The sequence below is a fragment of the Phyllobates terribilis genome, unplaced genomic scaffold, assembly GCF_046119375.1.
Source record: "Phyllobates terribilis strain yellow unplaced genomic scaffold, ASM4611937v1 Scaffold_86__1_contigs__length_6382490, whole genome shotgun sequence".
In the NCBI taxonomy this organism is placed as follows: Eukaryota; Metazoa; Chordata; class Amphibia; order Anura; family Dendrobatidae; genus Phyllobates; species Phyllobates terribilis.
In genome coordinates, this window is record NW_027362846.1 from 2949431 (window position 1) to 2976332 (window position 26902).

At 47.0% G+C, this 26902-nt stretch overlaps 1 protein-coding gene across 2 annotated transcripts in view; it reads left to right on the plus strand.

Moving 5' to 3' along the window:
• Nucleotides 1-26902, plus strand: part of LOC141197752 (uncharacterized) — an 85753-nt gene that overhangs the window by 56853 nt on the left and 1998 nt on the right. The window contains exons 2-6 of one of the 2 annotated variants that reach the window (XM_073662841.1): nucleotides 22826-22975; nucleotides 23100-23279; nucleotides 23363-23486; nucleotides 23570-23667; nucleotides 23868-23958. In XM_073662841.1, the coding sequence (XP_073518942.1) occupies nucleotides 22916-22975; nucleotides 23100-23279; nucleotides 23363-23486; nucleotides 23570-23667; nucleotides 23868-23958 (553 nt within the window). In that variant the 5' untranslated portion in view covers nucleotides 22826-22915. Of the gene's footprint in view, nucleotides 1-22825; nucleotides 22976-23099; nucleotides 23280-23362; nucleotides 23487-23569; nucleotides 23668-23867; nucleotides 23959-26902 lie in introns of those variants that run through there. The other variant, XM_073662842.1, reaches the window with a different exon arrangement.

The following is a 26902-nucleotide window of genomic DNA, read 5'->3' on the forward strand; positions in this document are numbered from 1 at the left end:
GTCTGCTATTTTGTTACTTTTGCGGCACAGCTCCCCAGAGAGGCTTACAGAGACGGGAAAATATCCATATTATTCCTTAGCTGACCCTGCCATCCAAAATATAGGCCCCATTATTATCGGACATATGGAACTTTAGTTATTTCATATTGGCTTGGGCCGTCTGCAGGGCTTTGTTACATTCCCTTTGAAGCACTGGGAATACAACCTTCTCAGTTAGCTGTAAATCTATCACAAGCCTGTGTTAATTGGGTTTGGTAGCACCTTTTGGGCCAGCATTTGCTTACAAGGCCCTTCTCATGTGTGTGTTGATTTGCATAGAGGCCACTGGCCAAAGTGTCAGCTCTTCTCCCATGGACAAGTAATATAGGGGAGGAGGGAAGAGGAGTCTGGGAGAGAGACTTCTTAATATTTATGACAGGGGAGAAGAAAAGATTTTCAATATTTCCATGACAATCTGTTTTTCATTGATACAGATAGAAATGCTTGCTATACCTATAGCCTCACGATCAAGTTTTGCATCAGACTCTATGCAGACCTGTCCCATTGCAATTGATCTGTTATACATCCAACTTCTGGATAGCATGGATTTGTATGCTCCATCTAATCTGATTCACCATTGCAATGTTCTACAGTAATCTCACCAGTGTTTTGTACATACTTGTTTTTGTCTGTTTTACAATGATGCATCTATTTGCCTCCCGTTGATATGATTGATAATGCTCGGAATATCTGCGGCTCTATGATCATTTGCCAGGATATTATGCTTTGCACCAGATCAGATGTGGGTGTATTTCCTAACATCGGTGGTTTTCACACAAATTTCCTGCAATAAACAGTTTATATACAGGGTGGGATACAAATATGCATGAACAAAAGTATGAGGTTTAATTCTAGTTCCTTGTATATAGTATTACTTGTATGTAGTAATATGTGGTCTGGTCATGGTGTGGTGGTATTTGTTCCTTGCATGTGGTGTTCGGTTACTATGTGGTGGTAATATGTGGTCCGGCCATGGTGTGATGGTTTTTGTCCCTTTGTATGTGATATTATTTGAAAAAATGTATGTGACACATTCCCTTAAAGAAAAATATACCTAAATAGAGTACTGGATATTTTAAGAAATGTTTAATAGGTTAGAGTAGAGTAGGGCCCTGCCAGAAGAGTCTACCTTGTCGTGGCGGCAGCTTACAAAATCTTGTGTCCAAAACAAAAGCTGCTGCTATGTACAGTGCCTTGTGAAAATATTTGGCCCCCTTGAACTTTTCTACCTTTTGCCACATTTCTGGCTTCAAACATAAAGATATAAAATTCTAATTTTTGGGGGAAGAATCAACAAGTGGGACACAATCGTGAAGTGGAACGAAATTTATTGGATATTTTAAACTTTTTAAAAAAATTAAAAACTGAAAAGTGGGGCGTGCAATATTATTCGGCCCCTTTGAGTTAATACTTTGTAGCTCCACCTTTTGCTGCGATTACAGCTGCAAGTCACTTGGGGTATGTCTCTATCAGTTTTGCACATCGAGAGGCTGAAATTCTTGCCCATTCTTCCTTGCAAATCAGCTCGAGCTCATTGAGGTTGGATGGAGGGCGTTTATGAACAGCAGTTTTCAGCTCTTTCCACAGTTTCTCGATTGGATTGAGGTCTGGACTTTGACTTGGCCATTCTAACACCTAGATATGTTTATTTTTGAACCATTCCATTGTAGATTTTGCTTTATGTTTGGGATCATTGTCTTGTTGGAAGATAAATCTCCGTCCCAGTCTCAGGTCTTTAGCAAACTCCAACAGGTTTTCTTCCAGAATGGTCCTGTATTTGGCTCCGTCCATCTTCCCATCAATTTTAACCATCTTCCCTGTCCCTGCTGAAGAAAAGCAGGCCCAAACCATGATGCTGCCACCACCATGTTTGACAGTGAGGATGGTGTTTTGAAGGTGATGAGCTGTGTTGCTTTTACGCCAAACATATCGTTTTGCATTGTGGCCAAAAAGTTTGATTTTGGTTTCATCTGACCAGAGCACCTTATTCCACATGTTTGGTGTGTCTCCCAGGTGGCTTGTGGCAAACTTCAAATGATACTTTTTATGGATATTTGAGAAATGGCTTTCTTTTTGCCACTCTTCCATAAAGGCCAGATTTGTGCAGTGTACGACTGATTGTTGTCCTATGGACAGACTCTCCCACCTCAGCTGTAGATCTCTGCATTTCATCCAGAGTAATCATGGGCCTTTTGGCTGCATCTCTGATCAGTCTTCTCCTTGTTCGAGATGAAAGTTTAGAGGGACGGCCGGGTCTTGGTAGATTTGCAGTGGTCTGATACTCCATCCATTTCAATATGATCGCTTGCACAGTGTTCCTTGAGATGTTTAAAACTTGGGAAATCTTTTTGTATCCAAATCCGCTTTAAACTTCGCCACAAAAGTATCTCGGACATGCCTGGTGTGTTCCTTGGTCTTCATGATGCTCTCTGCACTTGAAACAGAACCCTGAGACTATCACAGAGCAGGTGCATTTATACGGAGACTTGATTACACAAGGTGGATTCTATTTATCATTACCAGTCATTTAGGACAACATTGGATCATTCAGAGATACTCACTGAACTTCTGGAGTGAGTTTGCTGCACTGAAAGTATAGGGGCCGAATAATATTGCACGCCCCACTTTTTTAATTTTTTAAAAAGTTTAAAATATCCAATAAATTTCGTCCCACTTGTTGTTGGTTCTTCAGAAAAAAATTTGAATTTTATATCTTTACGTTTGAAGCCAGAAATGTGGCAAAAGTTAGAAAAGTTCAAGGGGGCCAAATACTTTCATAAGGCACTGTATGTGATCTGGTGTTCTATGGGAATTGTTAGGGTATGTGCACATGGTCAGGAGCTGCTGTGGGTTTGACACTGCAGCTTATGTAGGAACAAACCTGCAGCGGCCAGGTGTTACAGCATAGTGGATAGGATTTCTAGAAATCCCATGTCCACTATGCGACTCTGTGCACCAATGGATGACCCACGAAAACTGGCATGCATCGCGTCTTTCAGACCCGCATCATGTCAATTTCTTTTGCGGGTTTACATGTGGACTTTCTCCACAGTCTAACTTCTATGAGGAAACTCCACATGTACTAAAAAAAAAAATTGCACCACTCAATTGCATAAAATGAGGGCAGAAGCCGCACGGCTATCCCGCAGCTTCGGGGCCGCAGGCGCCTCCTGAGCGTGGGCACATACCCTTAATGTGTGATTGATAAGGATGTGGTGCAGAAGTGGAGTTTTTCCAAGAGTGGGCAGTGTGACTGTGGAAGGTTCGAGGAGTGAAGGTGGAGCCTGGGCGGAGTCTCCAGGGTGCCTAAAAAGTTTTTGCCAGCATGGGGCCTGAAATTCCTGGTGCCAGCCCTGCACACATATACATACACTCCTATACTAATCTTTTATGATATTGCTGTCTTCTGGAGAGGGCTGCAGAACCCACTGTGGAGGAGGAGGACACAGCAGACAGGACTGATTTCACCTTCCTGCCCTTGTGTGATGTCCAATGCTGTGGACTCTCCTCCCCAACCCCCTACTCTTAGAGGAAATTCTGCTGGGAAAGGAACAGCAGGAGACAGAAGACCCACTGTAAGACCCTGCAGGAGGACAGACACAGCAGTCAATGAGCGCTCTCATCAGTCTGATGGGGAAGCGTTCATTGGCCACCGGCTTCTCTCCTGCATGACATGCCCCATTTTTCAATGGCCGCACTCTGCCCAGGGTATCAAAAATCATCAAGAGCACTACCCTTCTTCCTGCATGGGCCCCCCTTCACCTCTGGGCCGGGGTGCGGCTGCAAAGGCGGTGTGTCCACCCCTGGTTGAAGCCCTCGCTGCGGCTCTGAGCAAATGTAATATTATTTACACACAACCGAGTGGTAAAGAAATCAGTGAGACACCTGTGGGATAAGAACGTAAGAACGCCCATTACACCCTCAAATGACTTCCCTCGTGGGTACAGTGTCCGAAATGGGGTCATTTTAGGGGTTCGTATGTTCATCACACCTCGAGGGCTTTGCTATTGGCCGCTCCGTACACCTTGCACATACATGGCTCCACTCCGTACACACAGTTCCGATCTGTACACCTCGTACACGTGCGGCTCTGCTCCTTACGCCTTGTACACGCGCGGCTCCGTTCCCTACGCCTTATACACGCACGGCTCCGCTCCCTACGCCTCGTACACGCACGGCTCTGCTCCGTACACACGGATCCGCACCGTACACCTCGTACACACACGGCTCTGCTCCGTACACCTCGTACACACACGGCTCTGCTCCGTACACCTCGTACACGCGCGGCTCCGCTCCCTACGCCTCGTACACGCGCGGCTCTGCTCCGTGCACCTCGTACACACACGGCTCTGCTCCGTACACCTCGTACACGCGCGGATCTGCTCCGTACACCTCGTACACACGCGGCTCTGCTCCCTACGCCTCGTACACGCGCGGCTCCGCTCCGTACGCCTCGTACACGCGCGGCTCTGCTCCGCACGCCTCGTACACACGCGGCTCTGCTCCGTACACCTCGTACACACGCGGCTCTGCTCCGTACACCTCGTACACACGCGGCTCTGCTCCGTACACCTCGTACACACGCGGCTCTGCTCCGTACACCTCGTACACACGCGGCTCTGCTCCGTACACCTCGTACACACGCGGCTCCGCTCCGTACACCTCGTACACACGCGGCTCTGCTCCGTACACCTCGTACACACGCGGCTCCGCTCCGTACACCTCGTACACACACGGCTCTGCTACATCCACACTGTAAACCCCTCCTGACCCCACACATAAACTTCAGCTCATCCAGCACCATGACAACCAGCACAGCAGAGTCCTGCATCCACTGAGGCCCCTGATCATGTGACCCCTGACTCCTCCCCCCTGTGACCTCATCACAGCTCCTGTGCGCACAGAGCAGCCATATATGTGGTGGCGGCTCTGCAGGTGGAGGTATGTGGAGACCCCCATTACTGGGCGCAGGGGGCATTAACCCCTTCAGCACCGAGACTCTTTTGGAGTCTTGTGTTGCCCTTTTATAAGAATCATAAGGTTTTTGTTCTGTTTCCTGTAATAGATACATACGACCCAACTATGGAGACAGGAAGGGAGGAAACGTATTGTTCTCATAGTACAGGACCCCTTTACTGGCCCCACAGTGTAATGCCCCCATTATGCCCCTTATGCAGGATGTATGATGCCCCCACAGTGTAATGCCCCCATTATGCCCCTTATGCAGGATGTATGATGCCCCCACATAGTGTAATGCCCCCATTATGCCCCTTATGCAATATGTATGATGCCCCACACAGTATGATGCCCCCATTATGCATCTTATACACACAGTGGCTTGTGAAAGGAATTGCCCCCTTGGCATTGTTCATGTTTTGCTCCCTCACAGCCTAAAATATCACTGTTTTTTTGAGGATTTGTATCAGTTCATGTTAAGAACATGCTGACAACTGTGAACATTTGGTTTTATTTGTTATGAAGCAAACAACAAATAGGACAATGTGATGAGCCGTCCTTGTTCTAAAGACTATCAGACTTTTCCAGCATGGATCACCCGTGCCATCGATCTTGTTGTGTTTTATTAGTGATTTATTTACTTGTCAGTTCAGCCTTAGGAATCAATGCTTCTGTTCAGTGACCTTATCTCAGGGGCCTTAAGCCATTATTTTCTCAGCCACTAGGCTCATTGTGTGGATGGGGAAAGTAGATCCTGGGGAGCCCATGTGATGAGTTCAGCCTGAGGAAAAATACCTCCGCTAATGCACACTTAGCTTTGAGGGGGCTGATCCCAGTGAAGGACAAAAAGAAGCCACATTGTTCAGTGAGGTCTTGTAGCCCAGGGATGGATGGATGGTCTATGGAGTTTTGGAGATCAGTACCGACTGGGCTGGATAAACGTGCTACAGTTGTGGGATCTGTCGTTTGGATTTAAACTTTCTTAATGGACTGTTGCTACTAGATACCTGTGCTTCCTTCGTTTTATCTGTCATCTGGAGGATCATGGAATATGAATACAGACTATACTGGCTGGAGATATTTAAGCTGTAGGCCAACAAAAAGTTGGGAGACAGTGGTTATCGCCTGGTACGAAGGCAATGGAACTACCGTCCCAGGGAAGGGATCTTGTGGACTGAGACAATTGTATTCTGGCCATTTACCTGGAGTTGTTGTAAAAACCTTGATGTAAGGAATAAAATATTGATGAACCGTTAACCTGCCTAGATGAATCTTTACAATGCACAACCTCAGATCTTCACAAGTGGTGGCAACAGTGGGATCACCTATATCTGGACAGGATGCCAGGGAAATTTACTGAATGATGTCTTGGCAGAAGAGATGGCAGACTCAATCTACAAGAGGCTCAGGAAGGAATTGCTGAGAGCCCTTTGCTCTGAGTGAGAGCTAGATTGGTTGCCGGAGGACAGCCGGGTGACCCTTATACAATGCTTGGACGACTGGGACCGGGAACAACCACAGGAGGAGGTCAGTTCAGACGTGGAGGAGGGCATATCTGTGGAGGGACCACAGCCCAGGCCTGTCATCCAGATGGTGGAGGGTTGACTGACTGAGTTGAGGAGGATGCTGGACGTGCTAGGAGAGTGCGCCATGGAGATAGAGTGGGCGGCAGTGCTAAGCAAATATCTGGGTGTTCATTTAGCAGTACTCCCACACTCCCCAGCACAGAGGACAGTGGATAACAGGAGAGAGGGGCCTGCATCTTTAAGGTACAGGGATATACCACAGTTTAGTGAGGACACCTCGGATATTGATGAACATCTCCGGTTATTTAAGAACGTCTGCCTGCTGCATGAGGTGTCAGTTAGTGACTGGCCCAGATTTTTACACATTGAGCGCATTACTAGAGAGGTATATCGTCACACCTGAAAACTACCAGGAGGAAGTTTCAGGAGACTGACAAGCTCGGTGCACACACGCCTCGGGAGTTTGTTAACACACTACATATGGCATGCACTCGGTGGATAGAAGGACTGAGGGCTCGGGAAGCAGAACATGTCTTGGATATATTCATGCTGGAACAATTTGTCTAAACTCCCGGGTGACTTAAAAGAAATAGTGGCGGATTGAAAACCACTCAGCCTGGATGAGGCTGCAAGATTGGCTGATGAATGGCCTGATAATCGACAAGGGCTATGTGGAAGTACAGCCAACGAGACCCATGGATCGGCCAGAGGAGGAACTGTGGGGATTTCGAACTTCACAAAGATGAGGAAGTTTCCCAAGCCCCCAAGTACGGTCTGCGTCAAGGCGAGGGGGACTTAGGCTGCCATAACTGTGGACGTATGGGACACTTTGACAGGGAATGCCGGGAATGTTTTAGCCCACATCACAACCTAGGAGCAGGATTGGTGTGACACTGGCCCAATGTCGTAACCTGAAGCCAAGGACCGGTTCACACTTCATCAGCCGAGAATGAGCAGAGCAATCTCAACATGCAGACTAACCCCCCACCCCAGTGGTGAGTAATACACAAAATGCAATGACTGTTACCATGAAGGAATTTGACCTGGGGGAGGTAAATGACATTAGGGAGGAGGCCCAGAGACTTCGGGAAACTGACTCTCCCATCACCCTGGTCAGCCCACATATTGTCCCCCCAGAACAATATTTACCTGGCCGCCAAGTGACCATCCCCCTAGCTGGTGGTCAGCACTCTGGGGTTGGTTGCAATGGATACAAATTTGGTTCTCATCGGGTACGTGTTGAGTTTCCCAGGACAAACCGGAGATCAAGGGGTGGATATGGAGGACCCTGCGGGAGGAACAGACACTTGCCCCAGCAAACTAAATACAGAATTCTTGTCTCAGGGCTTCCCCCCCATTGGGGAGTTGGCAGGATCAGAAAGATCATTTGAGAGAAGCTGGAGATGTCTAGTATGCTGATGTACACCAGGGTGGAATGGGGATTGTGGAGTTTATTCACAAGGGTGACATGGAATATGCTTTGAGGAAACTGGATGATACAAAGTTTCATTGCCATAAAGGTGAGACCACTTACTTTAGTGTCCGTGCTTAAAATGTGGGGAAGAAGTGTGAGGAACTGGCCTTGTTCTAAACAGGGCTGTGGAGTCGGTAAGCCAAACCTCCAACTCCGACTCCTCAATTTCCATGACACCGACTCCACTACTCTGACTCCCTCATACATGGCTCATGTTTAAGTGATAAATTTACTGTAGCACAGATTAATCTCAGCTAAAAGTCTAGACTATTATATCAGGAATAGGACTGACATTTATAGGACATTTCATAACTTTCCCAAATTCTTATGAAAAAATATTCCCCACAAAGTGCATTGAACTACTGTAACCAATTTATTATATACTTTAGGAGTCGGAGTCAGTCCATTTCATACCTACTCCGACTCCACCATTATGGGCTCCGACTCCACCACTCTGACTCCACAGCCCTGGTTCTAAAGACTATCAGACTTTTTCCAGCACGGAGCACCTGTGCCATTGATCTTATTGTTGTGTTTTATTAGTGATTTTTTTGCTCGTCAGTTCATCCTCAGGAATCAATGCTTTCATTCAGTGACCTTATCTCAGGGGCCTTAATCCATAGTTTTCTCAGCCCCTAGGCCCATTGTGTGGAAGTAGATGCAGTGGAGCAGTCACCACAGGGAGTTTCACATTCAGTCCCACGTGATGAGTTCGGACTGAAAAAAATACCTCCACTAATGCACACTTAGCTTTGACGGGGCTGACTGATCCCAGTGAAGGAGAAAAAGAAGCCACAATGTTTAGTCAGGAGTTTTGTGGAATGTCGTCAAAGGGATAGGATCGAGACTAAGGTCTTGTCTTGTAGCCCAGGGATGGATGGATGTTCTATGCCAGTGGTTGTGAACCTATGGCACATGTACCGTAGGGGGCCCACAGAGCCCTCCCAATGGGCACACGTGCCATTTCCTCAGCAGTGCTGTTAAGGACAGGAGAGTGGTAGCAGTCTACCACTCTCCTGTCCTTAACAGCAATCTTCAAGTCTGACCACAGATTCTCAATTGGATTAAGGTCTTGGCTTTGACTAGAATGCTCCAAAATATATACACGTTTCCCCTTAAACCACTCGAGTGTTGCTTTAGTAGTATGTGTTGGGTCATTGTCTTGTTGGAAGGTGAGCCTCCATCCCAGTCTCAAATCACTGACAGACTGAAACAGGTTTTGCTCAATAAAATCCCTGTATTTTGCACCATCCATGTTCCCTTTGACTCGGACCATTTTCCATGTCCCTGCTGCTGAAAAACATCCCCACAGCATGATGCTGGCATCACCATGTTTCACTGTGGGGATGGTGTTCTTGGGGTGATGAGCTACAGTGAAGGAAATAATTATTTGATCCCTTGCTGTATTTGTAAGTTTGCCCACTGACAGACATGAACAGTCTATAATTTTAAGGGTAGGTTAATTTTAACATTGTATAAATTAGATAAATGTATTTGCATTTTGCAGTAAGAAATAAGTATTTGATTCCCTACAAACCATTGAATTCAGGCTCCTACAGACCAGTTAGACGCTCCTAATCAACTCGTTATCTACATTAAAGACAATTGTCTTACATAGTCACCTGTATAATAGACTCCTGTCCACAGACTCAATTAATCAGTCAGACTCTAACCTCTGCAACATGGGCAAGATCAAAGCGCTTTCTAAGGATGTCAGGGACAAGAACGTAGACCTGCACAAAGCTGGAATGGGCTACAAAACCATAAGTAAGACACTGGGTGAGAAGAAGACAACTGTTGGTGCAATAGTAAGAAAATGGAAGCAATGCAAAATGACTGTCAATCGACATTGACCTGGGGCACCATGCAAAATCTCACATCATGTGGTATCCTTGATCATGAGGAAGGAGAGAGATCAGCCTAAAACTACACTGGGGGAACTTGTTAATGATCTCAAGGTAGCTGGGACCACAGTCACCAAGAAAACCATTGGTATCACATTATGCCTTAAAGGTTTAAAATCCTGCAGTGCCCGCAAGGTCCCCCTGCTCAAGAAGGCACATGTGCAGGCCCGTCTGAAGTTTGCCAAAGAACACCTGGATGATTCTGTGAGTTATTGGGAGAAGGTACTGTGGTCAGATGAGACAAAAATTGAGCTCTTTAGCATTAACTAAACTCGCCGTGTTTGGAGGAAGAGAAATGCTGCCTATGACCCAAAGAACACCATCCCCACTGTCAAGCATGGAGGTGGAAGTGTTTTGTTTTGGGAGTGTTTCTCTGCTAAGGGCACAGGACTACTTCACTGCATCAATGGGAGAATGGATGGAGCCATGTACCGTAAAATCCTGAGTGACAACCTCCTTCCCTTCGCCAGGACATTAAAAATTTGTCGTGGCTGGGTCTTCCAACAAGACAATGACCCAAAACATACAGCCAAGGCAACAAAGGAGTGGCTCAAAAAGAAGCACATTAAGGTCATGGAGTGGCCTAGCCAGTCTCCAGACCATAATCCCATAGAAAACTTTATGGAAGGAGTTGAAGCTCCGAGTTGCCAAGCGACAGCCTCAAAATCTGAATGATTTTGAGAAGATCTGCAAAGAGGAGTGGACCAAAATTCCTCCCGACATGTGCGCATCCCTCATCATCAACTACAAAAAACATCTGACTGCTGTGCTTGCCAACAAGGGTTTTGCCACCAATCATTAAGTGTTGTTTGCCAGAGGAATCAAATACTTATTTCTCACTGCAAAATGCAAATAAATTCATCTAATTTATACAATGTGATTTTCTTTCTTTTTTTTTTTTTGGGATATTCTATTTTTCAATGTTAAAATTAACCTACCCTTAAAATGCCAGAGCCCTACAAAATGACCTCCAGCAGGCCACAAATGTGCATATGTCTGCACAAACTGTTAGAAACCGACTCCATGAGGGTAGTATGAGGGCCTGACGTCCACAGCTTGGGGTTGTGCAGGATGCTTGGCATTTGCCACAGAACACCAGGATTGGCAAAGTCGCCACTGGCGCCCTGTGCTCTTCACAGATGAAAGCAGGTTCACACTGAGCACATGTGACATAGTCGGGAGACGCCGCACAGCCCTCCATGTGCTCGCCAGAGGTAGCCTGACTGCCATTAGGTACCGAAATGAGATCCTGAGACTCCTTGTGAGACCATATGCTGGTGCGGTTGGCCCTGGGTTCCTCCTAATGCAGGACAATGCCAGACCTCATGTGGCTGGAGTGTGTCAGCAGTTCCTGCAAGATGAAGACATTGAAGCTATGGACTGGCCTGCCCGTTCCCCAGACCTGAATCCGATTGAGCACATCTGGGACATCATATCTTGCTCTATCCACCAACGTCACGTTGCACCACAGACTGTCCAGGAGTTGGCGGATGCTTTAGTCCAGGTCTGGGAGGAGATCCCACAGGAGACCATCCACAACCTCATCAGGAGCATGACCAGGCATTGTAGGGAGGTCATACAGGCACGTGGAGGCCACACACAATACTCAGCCTCATCAGGAGCATGCCCAGGCGTTGTAGGGAGGTCATACAGGCACGTGGAGGACACACACAATACTGAGACTCATTTTGATTTGTTTTAAGGGCATTACATCAACCTTGGATCAGCCTGTAGTGTGTTTTTCCACTTTAATTTTGGGGGTGACTCGAAATCTAGGCTTCCATTGGTTAATAAATTTGATTTCCATTGATGATTTTTGTGTGATTTTGTTGTCAGCACATTCAGCGTTGTACAGAACAAAGTATTCAATGAGAATATTTCATTCATTCAGATCTAGGATGTTATTTGAGTGTTCCCTTTATGTTTTTGAGCAGTGTATATATATGTATATGTGTGTGTGTGTGTGTGTGTGTGTGTGTGTGTGTGTGTGTGTGTTGTAAGCTGGACAGGTCGTGTCCTCAAGGTGCCAAGCCTCGGTGATGTAGAACTCAGAAAAGCAGGCTCCAGCACACATAGTGCTGAGAGGTTTTTAATAGGCCCGGGTTTTATGAACAGCAGAGAGACCTGGGTGGGATCAGCTGCTCACTTACCTCCAGTCCAGATTTTGGAAGGACTGATTTAAGACAGCTGTGTCTGTCTCAGTCTGTCTGTGTGTTTTGCAAGGTGAGCAGACCTTGCATGTGCTGATCAGACTCTGCTGAAGGCAGAGAAAAGGACTTCATTTAAACGTCTGTGGCCGTTCTGTATGGACTTGTTATTTTTGAGTTTTGTTTTGTTATACCTTGTTTTGTGCCAGGAAAAGGCTATTTTGTGTTTGTGTCCTGAGCGGTTTATGCAAGCAAAATAAACCATCCTGGATTTCTAATGAAAACGCTCCCTGTGCCTACCTCAACCGCAGCTGAGTGAATACTAAACCCTACAATTGGTGCTAGAAGCAAACGCACGAATCCCAAGAGGCAGTGTGACTGCTACAGGAAACCGTATATGTCCTGGGTGAAGGCCGCCAGCCAACAACAGTTGTCCGGCAGCACGGAGGAGCTGATAACTTCTGGGAGTTGGAGGGTTCTGCGCATGATCTTACTTGTCCCCAGTACTGCTCTTTTCTGGACAGAGTGTTCAGATGTTGCTCCTGGGATCTGTTGTAGCCACTCTTCCAACTTAGGTGATGAAGTGACGAGACCCAGGTGAGGAAAACTGTGAGAGGGGCGTTGCAAAAGATGTCTCCGGGGGATGACGTTTCATGTTCCTGGCTGTGTTTCAGAGAGAGACTACCACCGGAGCAGTGGGCGGAGGTTCTAGCGCCATATCTGACAGGGGAACCACAGAAGGCGTACCACGTTGATTTGGCCCTGCAAGACGCTAAGGAATATAGCAAACTTAAGTCTGAGATCCTGGCGCGGCTGGGCGTAACACTGGCAGTCAGGGCACAGCAAGTCCACCTCTGGGACTTCCACAGGGACAAACCTCCCCGGTCACAAATGTGTGACCTTCTGCACGTGGTTCAGAAGTGGCTACAGCCAGAGACTTGTTCCCCAGCCTAGATAGTCGAGAGAGTGGTCATAGATTGGTTTATCCACTCTCTGCAGAAGTCGATTCAGTCCTGGGTTGCCCAGAGAGATCCCCAAAATACAGATGACCTGGTGGGCCTAGTGGAGAGGTACCGGGCGGTAGAGGGCGCCCTGACTGATCAAGCCGGGGTTAGGTCACCTTTCTGGGGTTCACAAAGGGGGGGATGGCTCCCAAAAGAAGGGGACTAAATCCTCACTGGGTGGGCGTCCAAAGTCCCAGGAGGTTGCTGAATCACAGTTGGGTAATCAGTCCCATACCATCCTCTGTTGGAGGTGTCATATCTTTGACCATATAGCTGCCCGGTGTCCCATGAACTCTGCGCCAATGGACTACAACATAGGCTGGCGTTGCTCCTATTTGGCCTACCCCGCCTGCAGCGCGGTTCCTCAACATGGCGAGGGCCCTCAGGCGTGCTCAGTGTCCGTAAAAGTGGTGCAAGTGTCTGGACTGTTGGACTCAGGAAGTTTGATGACCCTGATAAGGGCCACACTCATTCATCGGTTGGTTCCTGGGAAGGTGGTGGGTGTCCAGTGTATCCATGGGGATGCTAAAAACTACCCTGTAGCTCGGGTGGATGTAAACACGGACTGTGGCACCACAGCTCAGGAAGTGGGGGTCATTAAAGACTTGTTGCACCCGATAATCGGACGGGACTTTGCATTATTCTGGGACATGTAGGGGAAAGCGGGGACACCTGGTTGCTCGGACCACCGCCAGATCACTCCTGAAGAAACCTCACCACAGGCCGTAACAGACGAGTTTCCCATGTGTTTGTTTGTTGGCGATGAGGATGAGACTGCGTCCCCTGAAGCCAATATCCCTGAGCTGGAAGTGTCCGAGGGAAACTTCGGAACCCCCCAACTCAGGGGCTTAACTCTGAAAAATGTTACCGTGTTAAATGGAGTGCCTCAGGAGCCGGGGGCCGACAGTCGGTTCCCTCATTTTGCTGTGAATGGGGATTTGCTGTACAGAGTAACCAAGCCAAGGGTTCAGGTAATAGAGCAGTTGTCGGTGCCAGGGCCCTATAGACGCAGTGTGTTAGACATAGCTCATTACCATGTGTTAGGATTTTAGTTTTCAGGTGGAGCATAGGCCTGGGAAACAACATGGGAATGCTGATGCCCTATCAAGGGTCTATTGTATGTTGGCAGAAGGTGCCAAGCCCCCCGGTTTGTGCAGAAGGGGGGTATGTAAGGTTGCAGCCGGACAGGTCGTGGATGGGAGGTATATGTCCCCGAGGTGCCCAACCTCAGGGATGTAGGATTTTGAAAAGCAGGCTCCAGCACACATATTGCTGAGAAGTGTTTAATGGGCCCGGATTATGGGGCTGGGTTTTAAGAGCAGCTGAAAGAGTTGGGTGAGATCAGCTGCTAACTTACCTCCAATTCAGGTCTTGGAAGGTCTGATGCAAGCAAAATATACCAACCTGGATTTCTAATGAAAACGCGCCTTGTGCCTACCTCAACCGCAGCCGAGTGAGTACTAAACCCCACAGTTTGTATATATACATGCATGCATGCAGTGGGGAAAATAAGTATTTGATACACTGCCGATTTTGCAAGTTTTCCCACCTACAAAGAATAGAGAAGTCTATAATTTGTAATTTTTAACGTAGGTATACTTCAACTGTGAGAGACAGAATCTAAAAATAAAAAAAACAGAAAATCACTTTGTATGATTTTTAAATAATTAAATTGCACTTTATTGCATGAAATAAGTATTTGATCACTTACCCACCAGAAAGAATTCTGTTTCACAGACCTGTTAGTTTTTCTTTAAGAAGCCTCCTACTCTGCACTCATTACCTGTATTAATTGCACCTGTTTGAACTCGTTATCTGAATAAAAGACACCTGTCCAAACAATCAATTACACTTCAACCTCTCCTCTATGGCAAGACCGAAGCGCTGTCTAAGTACACCAAAGAAAAAATTGTACACCTGCACAAGGCTGGGATAGGCTTGAGAAAGGTCAGAAATCAGCCCAGAACTACATGGGAGTACCTGACCAATGACCTGAAGAGAGCTGGGACCACAGTCTCAAACATTACTGTTAGTAACACACTGCGCCGTCATGGATTAAAATCCTGCAGGGCACGCAAGGTCCCCCTGATAACGCACATGTCTAAGCCCGTTTGAAGTTTACCAATAACCATCTGGATAATCCAGAGGAGGCATGTGAGAAGGTCATGTGGTCAGATGAGACCAATATAGAACTTTTTGGTATCCACTCCATTCGCCATGTTTCGAGGACGATGAAGGATGAGTACAACCCCAAGAACTGTCTGATCTGTTTTGGACACACATATATCTATTAATCTCTTGATCCCTCAATCATCATATTGCTAACATACTAGATCTGTACAGCAGCCTATGTATACATTTACCTTTGATTGGTGCTATCTTAGATGTGGCCATTACTGATATTGCTATTTGAGCTATGCACATGTACTTTATAAACTGCTTTAGGACTGGATTATCCATATATAGCTATTGTGTACATCTTCTATAGCAGGGGTCTCAAACACGCGGCCCGCGGGCCGCATGCGGCCCCTGAGGCTGCTTTATGCGGCCCGCAGGCACAGACCCCTTGATGATCCCGACCTTGTCCAGGAGGAGCCGCCGACAGCAGCGCTGAATTGCCGCACAGAGACTGTTTCCCAGCACTGCATTTCCAATGCCAGCCGGCGGCCAATCAGAGGCCAGCAGCTGATATCTGCGTGTCAGCGCAGCGAGTATGACGTCATTGCCATATGCAGATGTCAGCTGCTGGCCTCTGATTGGCCGGCGGCTGACATTGGAAATGCTGTGCTGGGAGACAGTCTCTGTGCGGCAATGCAGCGCTGCTGTCGGCGGCTCCTCCTGGACCAGGTCGGGATCGTCAAGGGGTCTGACTCTGTGGTGCCTGCGGGCCACATCTGCAGGAAGGACGCCGAGGGAACGGAGGATAGGTGAGAATCATCTTTTTTTTCTATTTTATGTGTGTGAAGAACAGCACAGGGAAAACATAGCCACAGGATGGGGACCTGGATGGGGCACATAGCCACAAGAGGGGACCTGGATGGGGCACATAGCCACAGGATGGGGACCTGGATGGGGCACATAGCCACAAGATGGGGACCTGGATGGGGCACATAGCCACAAGAGGGGACCTGGATGGGGCACATAGCCACAAGAGGGGACCTGGATGGGGCACATAGCCACAAGAGGGGACCTGGATGGGGCACATAGCCACAAGAGGGGACCTGGATGGGGCACATAGCCACAAGAGGGGACCTGGATGGGGCACATAGCCACAAGAGGGGACCTGGATGGGGCACATAGCCACAAGAGGGGACCTGGATGGGGCACATAGCCACAAGAGGGGACCTGGATGGGGCACATAGCCACAGGATGGGGACCTGGATGGGGCACATAGCCACAAGAGGGGACCTGGATGGGGCACATAGCCACAGGATGGGGACCTGGATGGGGCACATAGCCACAGGATGGGGACCTGGATGGGGCACATAGCCACAAGAGGGGACCTGGATGGGGCACATAGCCACAAGAGGGGACCTGGATGGGGCACATAGCCACAAGAGGGGACCTGGATGGGGCACATAGCCACAAGAGGGGACCTGGATGGGGCACATAGCCACAAGAGGGGACCTGGATGGGGCACATAGCCACAAGATGGGGACCTGGATGAGGCACATTAGTACAAGATGGGCGCCAGGATGGGGAACATTGCCAAAAGATGGGGACCTGGATGGGGTACATAGCCACAAGATGGAGACCTGGATGGGGTACATAGCCACAGGATGGGGACCTGGATGGGGTACATAGCCACAAGATGGAGACCTGGATGGGGTACATAGCCACAAGATGGGGACCTGGATGGGGTACATAGCCACAAGATGGGGACCTGGATGGGACACATAGCCACAGGATGGGGACCTGGATGGGACACATAGCCACAGGATGGGGACCTGGATGGGACACATAGCCACAGGATGGGGACCTGAATGGGGTACATAGCCACAAGATGGAGACCTGGATGGGGTACATAGCCACAAGATGGGGACCTGGATGGGACACATAGCCACAGGATGGGGACCTGGATGGGGCACATAGCCACAGGATGGGGACCTGGATGGGGCACATAGCCACAGGATGGGGACCTGGATGGGGCACATAGCCACAAGATGGAGACCTGGATGGGGTACATAGCCACAAGATGGGGACCTGGATGGGACACATAGCCACAGGATGGGGACCTGGATGGGGCACATAGCCACAGGATGGGGACCTGGATGGGGCACATAGCCACAGGATGGGGACCTGGATGGGGCACATAGCCACAAGATGGAGACCTGGATGGGGTACATAGCCACAAGATGGGGACCTGGATGGGACACATAGCCACAGGATGGGGACCTGGATGGGGCACATAGCCACAGGATGGGGACCTGGATGGGGCACATAGCCACAGGATGGGGACCTGGATGGGGCACATTAGTACAAGATGGGGACTTGGATGGGGAACATTACTACAAGATGTTTTCCATTATTACTATATGATGCTAATTGTAAGACAATATTACTGTATGTGGCCAATTGGGGGAAATAAAATTGTAAAAAAAATAAAAAATAAAATAAAGCATGAAAAAATATTGGGCACTAAAAATGCTGTTTTATATGTAAACTAAAGTAAACACAAAAAAGTGCACGTTTATTATCGCCACATCCATAACGACCCAAGCCATAAAAAAATAAACACGGCAAAAATGTTCAAAAGGTGTATGCAAAAAAAATGGTATCACTAAAAATGTCACATTGAACAAAGAATGCGGCCCCCCAAATTCAAATTTTTTCCATGTGCGGCCCATATACCCAGCCGAGTTTGAGACCCCTGTTCTATAGCCACCTTGCGAGCATTTCTAGTGTAGGAGCTTGGGTTATATACATTACTGTCTTTATGATGCACTAAGCACGTTACATGTATTGCTGCTTCCCTAATTGATGCATTGGCACTTTATTATCTTATAGGATCGTGTTGTGTACCTATTGTGATCCTTTTGGGTGTACTGTTTGAGGAACCATGTTGCATTTGCATTAGGCTTTGCCTACTTAATATCGATTATTCTTTAGACCCTGGTTCTCCGTCTATGACACACAGTTCCCTGCCTTACTGACGTATACTCCCTGATTTATGTAGTACTTGGTGTCAGCGTCTTCCTCCTTTTATTTTATTCCATTGGAAATTGCCTGTTTTTATACCTTTTCTGTAATAAAATTATAATTTCATCTTGACACGCTCCTGATTCCTTTTCCTTTTTTGGGTTATATGGTTGTTGAAGAGCACTTACTGAGACCAGTTCCCCCCTCTCTTTGGTCACTTGGGTGCGTGTTGAGGTATCAGAGGAACTGTTTCTATTTAAATGTCCAGGCTGGTTTATTGGTGCTTCATAAACCATGCCACAAGGAAAGGAAATAAACAGCCGTTCAGTGCAGGCAAAACAAAGTAAACAGTTCCAGCAATGGTACTTTAGAAATAGCCCAGAACACACAGGCTGTATAGCATCCAGTATACCAGCTCAGTCTCGAGACATCACACAGGATGCTCTACCATATGTGCAGGGGTATAGGACTCCAGCTGCAACCATTTTTGGGCCAGATGCAGCAGATCAAACATGTGGGAGCAAGGGGGTTTGTCTCGGTGGTACGCCCAGCGTTGAACCCGTTGTGGCCTGACAGTCATTGTCGCTCACAGACTCACCAAAATTTCAGTTTTCAGTTTCACATATTCTTTGGCATCTTGTAAGGCTAAGTCATAGAACGCCTTCTGGGGCTCCCCTGGTAAGTAAGGTGCCAGCTTTTCCACCCATTGCTCTCACTGCTTTCTTCCTCTCGGCGACCCTTTCAAAAACTTTCAAAAAGGTATCAATGTCGTCACCCGGGGTCATTTTCTCCAAAACTCTCCTCACAGCCTTACGGATGGAATAATTATCAGCTGACCTTGGAGTTGGAGCTGCCGCCGTGCCACAAACCGCCTCTGCGAGCAATTCAAACTGATGCTGCTGTTTTAGGTGCTGCTGTTGCTGGATCTGTTGCATAAGCAGCTTATTTGTCTCCTATTGTGCCAGCTACTGTTGTTGGTGCTACTGCTGCTGGGCTTGCACCAGGTGTTTAATCAGGTCCTCCATGCTGTCTGACATTGCTCTCTGGCTTATGGCTCCCTTCACCCAGGAAATGCAGCACCTCTGTAGCAGTCACACATGTTCCCTGAGAATGCTGCCCGCAATTCTAACACCAAATGTGGTAACACTACTCACTTGGGTGTGTGGTGAGGTATCACAGGAACAGTTTCTATTTAAACATCCAGGCTAGCTTATTCGTGCTTCATAAACCATGCCACAAGGAAAGAAAATAAACAGCCTTTCAATGCAGGCAAAACAAAGTAAACAGTTCCAACAATGGCACTTTAGAAACAGTCCAGGTCACACAGGCTGGATAGCATCCAGTATACCAGCTCAGTCTTGAGACATCACGCAGGAGGCCTTCTTACGTCCACACACAGACCATGTGTGAGAGAAACAGAATACATTTTACAATGTGAACTACACCCAGGGGTAGGGTGTGCGGGCAGCCAGACCCGCACATCTGTTCGGCTGCCCGTAAACCTGACCTGGATGCACAAACAAGCCTCTTACTACTATGTGCACTAGAGCAATGCTTATGGTTTATATCACAGAGAACAACCACCTCAGTGATACATACCTCCCATCAACTATGGGATCTGTGATTTCTATCTACGCCACTGTGTATAGAATGTGTATAGGATAATTGAGTATAATATAGTTATTATGGACGTGAGTTAATTAACATAGGGATAACAGACTCATTGCACAATGTTACGGATATTTCTTGTTGCTAAAACTGATTTTTTTTTCACTTTAAACATTTTTTAAACAACTCTGATTAGTGCAATCATACAGCATACAAGCCTCTGAATATTCAGGTCATGCACTGCACTACTGTAGTGCGGTGTATTGTCACTGCCTGTCAGTGTAATACTAATTGCCCCATACACATGAGATAAGTGTTGGCTGAACCGTCATTTCGCAGTTGGCTATCTCTCCCGACTCCCCCATACACAGAAATATTCCAGCTTTCCTGTTGTCTGTATGAGAGAGTCGCCTCCAGACTCCTCTAGGTGAGGATTATCTACAGGAAGAACAAACGGATTAGCCTCTGAAATTCATGATGCCAGATCCTTCTCTACCTTGATATCATCTGTCAGGAGGCCCCCAAATACTTTATATAGTCGATCAAACCACCCAAAATCAGTGCTTTCATGCCACTTTACTCTTTGTGTGTATAGGGGTGTTAAAACGTAACTTATTGGACGCTTCCTCTTGCCCGACCTAATAGACTTTCATACATTGCAGGCCCAGACACCATTATTAGGTGCCGCTGCACCTGTGCCATCTCTGCGGTGTTCATCGATATTCTGGTGCTCAAGAGTTACCGTATTTTTCAGACTATAAGACGCACCTTTTTCCACCAAAATTTTGGAGGAAAGCGCGTTTTATAGTCTGAACTGTGCCCCGTACTCTATACCTATGGCTGTGGGCTGTGGGGGGAGCGGCAGCGGGGGATGAGCGGAGCACAGGAGGCAGCAGCCGCCTGCTGCAGCCTACGCTGTGCCCGCTGCTAAAGAATATGAATATGCACTGCTCCCCACGCCTATGGGCGTGGAGAGCAATTAATATTAATTTTCCTTAATAGCTTGCACACTGTAGCCGCAGCGCGGCTCCTGCTGCTGTTCTACGGTCTGCTTTTAAAGATCATGAATATTCACTAGAATCCACTCCCATGGGTTGTAGTGCATATTCATGGTCTCTAACATCGGGCACACAGACCGCAGAGTGGCAGCAGGAGCCGCGCTGCGGGTACAGTGTGCATGCTATTAAGGAGAGTGAATGGTAACTGCTCCCCAAGCACACAGTTCTGGCGCGGGGAGCAGTGACTATTCCGGCACAGCATCTCACACTGTGTGACGGCGCATGGCAGTAATGCCATGCACGGCTCACACAGTGAGAGTGTCGGCAACCGAGCAGGACGCAGCGCTGGAGGAGAGAGGAGGTGAGTATAATTGTTTATTTTTGTGTGTGCAGCGTGATGGGAATCAGGGGGTGCCAAGCATACCAGGATGGGGATCAGAGGGTGCCAAGCATACCAGGATGGGGATCAGGGGTGCCATGCATACCAGGATGGGGATCAGAGGGTGCCATGCATACCAGGATGGGGATCAGGGGGTGCCATGCATACCAGGATGGGGATCAGGGGGTGCCATGCATACCAGGATGGGGATCAGGGGGTGCCATGCATACCAGGATGGGGATCAGGGGTGCTATGCATATCAGGAAGAGGGATGAAGGGTACCATACATACTAGGATGAGGGGTGCCATGCATATCATGAAGAGAGATGAGGGGTGCAATGCAGATCAGGAAGAGGGATAAGTGGTACCATGCATACCAGGATGAGGGGTGCCTAGCATACCAGGATGGGGATCAAGGGGTGCCGTGCATACCAGGATTAGGGGGGGCATGAATACAAGGATGAGGGGTGCCATGCATGCCAGGATGGGGATCAAGGGGTGCCATGCATACCAGGATGGGGGATTGGGGTGCCATGCATACCAGGATGGGGTATTTGGGTGCCTAGCATACCAGGATATGGATCAAGGGGTGCCATGCACACCAGGATGGGGGATTGGGGTGCCATGCATATGAGGATGAGGGGTGCCATGCATATCAGGATGGGGATTAGGGGTTCCATTCATATCTGGATGGGAATGAGGGGTGCCATGCAGATGGGGATGGGGGCCACATATAACAGGAAGGAGGGGGCCATATATACCAGGATGGGGGATATTAACAGAATTGGGGGACATTGCCCCTATAACAGTGTCAGCAGACCCCCTTTCCTTAACAGTGCATCATGACCACATGTTTTGCTTAATTTTTTTTTCTATATTCCTCCTCTAAAACCTAGGTGCGCCTTATTGTCCGAAAAATACAGTATTTTTTAAAAATCAAATGTTTTAACGTGTTAAAAAATAAAATGTGTCTTTTGCTTTTTTCATGTTTTTTTCTTTTTACACAGAATTGTTGGTGCCAATTTTCTTTTGAAACATTTTATTATCTGCTTTTTTCTGGTGTTTTTCTTGTAATATAGGAAAGCCTAAGGCCAGAAATAAACCCCATAAACACTGTACATGGAGACTTTGATATCAAATAATTTCTCTCTGTGGTGTTTGTACAAACAAAAAAGATTTAGAAATGCCTCAAACTTCTGTGTGTGAATCAGACATGAGATCTAATGTGATAGAAGATTACAGTCCGGGGAAGACGGGAAACATTCATATAGACGGGTGGTGATGTAGTCAGTGAAGAACTCTGGCCAAATATGTTTGTAGAGCCGTAGTAGAAGATGATGTCATCCTCTTTATGAAGTAGTTATTTTTCATGTCACGTGTAATGAATATCTCCTGCAGTATAGATAATGCCGATTCCAGTGTCTGTAAATGAGACGAAAATTAGCGTTATGGAAGATGAGTCTATGAGAAACGTATTCAGCTGCCGAGACGAGGAAGAACCTACTTGTTGTGTGTAGCCTAAAATATATAGGTTTTATTAGTAGATGTAAAGAAGAAAACTACTGTAAAATAATAAATCCCCTCATATGTTTCCCCTTATTATCTGCAGTAATTGTATGATGTTACATCGACTCCCCTTCTTCTCATTCAGGTCCCTACAATATCGGATCCTCTCAGTGAAGATTTTCTATAGAAGAGAATCTTCCTGATTGTCCATGTCCATCTTTGATGGGTAAGAGACATGATGGCAGAGAAAATATTACACCTCACCCTAGAGATCCTTTTCCGTCTTACTGGAGAGGTGAGAGATTCTGATGATGTCACATCATTCTTATCTATGGGAATAACAGATGGACAGAACTGGAGAGGTGAGGACTCTGGAAATGTCTGGAGGGAGATATATTAATGTGTCTTTCCATAATCAGGATTACACAGTAGTGAAGAAGACCTCTAGTGAGCGCTGTCAGGCCCCTGTGTCTGAGGGATGGGGAAGACCCCTGAGCCCAATCACAGGGCCTCCACCTCACCCCCTGATACATGACTACATCAATGACCAGAAGATCCTAGAACTCACCTACAAGATGATTGAGCTGCTGACTGGAGAGGTGACACTGCTGGGAATGCTGGGACATTATACATTAATGCTATGATGGGATAGGGGGGATGACAGTATCATTGTATGTGTCAGGTTCCTATAAGGTGTCAGGATGTCGCTGTCTATTTGTCCATGAAGGAGTGGGAGTATTTAGAAGGTCACAAAGATCTGTACAAGGACGTCATGATGGAGGTTCCCCAGCCCCTCACATCACCAGGTAATAGACAGGACTAAATACACACAGCCTATAAATATCTGTATGTAAAGAATGAATTCAGTCCCTGTATGTGTTTCCTGCAGATCTATCCGGTAAGAGGACAACACCAGAGAGATGTCCCCGTCCTCTTCCTCCACAGGACTGTAAACAAGAAGATCCCAATGTTCCTCAGGATCATCAGGTAGATGGAGAGAAGGTGTCATGAGATCTCCCCTATGATGTGTAGACGACTGTGAAGGTCTTGTGTTCAGTCTTGTTTTATCCACCAGTATTATATGTTTTATACTTGTGTAATGAGAACGATGGAGATGGCAGGATTAGAGCTGATCATAGATGGGACTTCTCCATCTGTCTTGTGACTTTTACAATATTTGTTTTCAGAGTGAAGATCTGACCCATATTAATACTACAGAGACATATGTGAGGGATGATGAGCGGTGTACAGAGGAGACTCCTACATATGACTATCCAGGTGAGTAGTAACCACTAAATGCAGAGTAGTCACAGATTCTTCTCAGTCACTGGCTGTGGCTGCTTTATCGGTGGTGTAGTCCAGCCGTATAACAATTATGTGATGACTATTTTGCCACAAGACCACAAAATTGACCTACACCGAAAACTGTTGCAATGGCTTTGAGCATTGAAAGCCCTTTTCTATAGAACTTACAACCTGGGAGATCCACCTACCCCCTGGGATTAGAAGACACTGACCGGTACGTTCCCAGATCTGTAAACTACAAAGCTAAATGACAGCGTTTGTAGAATGTGCTGACAAGTTAGAAAATCAGTTGAAGAAAAATAATGTGATGGGCCAGTAAGAGAAATCGGAGGGTAATGATGCTGTTGGCTTCCTAGAACCCTGATATCTTATTGGCTGGTCTACCTTCTGTCCCTTCTGTGCTGCTGAATGTGCTCATATGGTCCCATATGAGCCACTCTCTTGTTGCCTTGGTTGTACGTTTTGGGTCATTGCCTTGCTGGAAGACTCAGCCACGACCCATCTTCATTGCTCTTACTGAGGGAAGGAGGTTTTTGGTCAAAATCTCGCAATACATGACCATATCCATCTTCCCTTCAGCACGGTGCAGTCGTCATGTCCCCTTTGCAGAAAAGCACCCACGAAGTATAAGGTTTCCCCCAGCATGCTTCACAGTTGGGACGATGTTCTTAGAGTTGTACTCATCCTTCTTCCTCCAAACACGGCGAGTTGAGTTAATTTGTAAGAGCTCAATTTTTGTCTCATCTGACCACAGCACCTTCTCCCAATAACCCACAGAATCATCCAGGTGTTGATTGGCAAACTTCAGATGGGCCTGCACATGTGCCTTCTTGAGCAGGGGGACCTTGCGGGCGCGGCAGGATTTTAAACCTTTAAGGCATAATGTGTTACCAATGGTTTTCTTGGTGACTGTGGTCCCAGCTGACTTGAGATCATTAACAAGTTCCCCCTGTGTAGTTTTAGGCTGATCTCTCACCTTCCTCATGATCAAAGGTACCCCACGAGGCGAGATTTTGCATGGTGCCCCAGATCGATGTTGATTGACAGTCATTTTGTATTTCTTCCATTTTCTTACTATTGCACCAACAGTTGTCTCCTTCTCGCCCAGCGTCTTACTTATGGTTTTGTAGCCCTTTCCAGCTTTGTGCAGGTCTTTGATCTAGTCCCTGACATCCTTAGAAAGCTCTTTGGTCTTGCCCATGTTGTAGAGGTTAGAGTCTGACTGATTAATTGAGTCTGTAGACAGGAGTCTTTTTAAACAGGTGACTATGTACGGCTGCTGTCTTTAATGCAGATAACGAGTTGATTAGGAGCATCTAACTGGTCTGTAGGAGCCAGAACTCATAATGGTTTGTAGGGGATCAAATACTTATTTCTCACTGCAAAATGCCAAAAAAAAATTATCTAATTTATACAATGTGATTTTCTTTTTTTTTTTTTTTGGGGGGGGGGGGGGTGGATATTCTATCTCTCAATGTTAAAATTAACCTACCCTTAAAATTATAGACTGTTCATGTCTTTGTCAGTGGGCACACTTACAAAAACAGCAAGGGATCAAATACTTATTTCCCCCACTGTATGTCTAAGCTGTGCGTGGTTGATGGCTGTAATATACATTTATTCACGCCTGCAGGAGATGTGTTGGCTCCAGCCCTGGTTTCATGGATTCACGCCACGTCATAAATTCCATTATGTTTTCAATCCTAAAGAATTCAGATTACTGCACAATCTCTCCTGAAATGGGGGCATTAATACTTTCTCTACTCTCCTGGTCAGGACTCATAGTAGCTCCAATGATCCACCATAAACGAGTGCAACTCTGATTTAGTATTGGAGCTCTTCCCTCATACATATGTTGATATTTGGGGATGTAACGTGTTTTCTTTATTCTATTTGTATGATTTGTGGTGGGATTGGCCTGCCTCACTTATGTGAGTCTGCAATTCCCTGGTAGTCTTTAAAAATAAGGTCTCCATTGCCTTTCCAAAATGTCAGAATCTAAATTTACAGGCTGTTCTGTGGTGTAAGATGGGAAGAAGAATAATCAGGTAGCCGGGTCAGAACCAGGAGAGCAGAGAAAATACAAAATCAGAAGACACAAGAGTAGTCAGTAAACGGGCCGAGGTCACAACAGGAAACAAATACACAAGCCGGGAGCTGAGCACAGAGGACTGACCCAGAGGAGAACAAGGCTGTATCTGGCAGCTTCCGGCAATATGCTTCCAGCTTTAGTAGGGTGCGGTGCTCTCCAAATGGCTGAAGCAGGGAGCAGATTACTCCAGCTGGACAGCACACACCCATACTGCCAGACTGGATAGTACTACAGGTACCAGGCACCCTAATCTTCCTGGTTGGTCAGAGCCTGCGCCACCTACAACTTCTGGTTCTGACGTCTCCTCCATCACCAGCGCCGCCTGCAGGATGAATAAGGCGGCTCCTGGTGACAGAAGCAGATGTCCCAAGAGCAAATCCAGATGAGATGGGACACACCATTTACAGAAGCTCTAATATGACAAAATGGCAGAAAACCAGAGCAGTAGAAATCCCCATAAAGTGACTCATTTTGGAAATTATAACCCTCAGTGAATTATTCTATAGCAGTAGTGACTATTTTGACTCCACAGTCGCTTTCCGGAAATTAGCACGCAGTGGATGATGGAGAGTGAAAATTACAAATATACTACTTTAATACCCATCACATTATGCCCAGATTGTGCTCCAGGAGACACACACCGTAAATTAAGTGGGTTCTTCTCACTATAGTATTGCCAAATACATGGAGGCTAAATGTGGTTTGGGCGCACTGCAAGGCTCAGAAGTGAGGGGGAGATTTGACTTTGGGAGAGTGGATATTGCTGGATTGGTTTATGGAAGCCATGTTGCTTTTCAAGAGCCTTTGAGCCACTAATAATGTGGA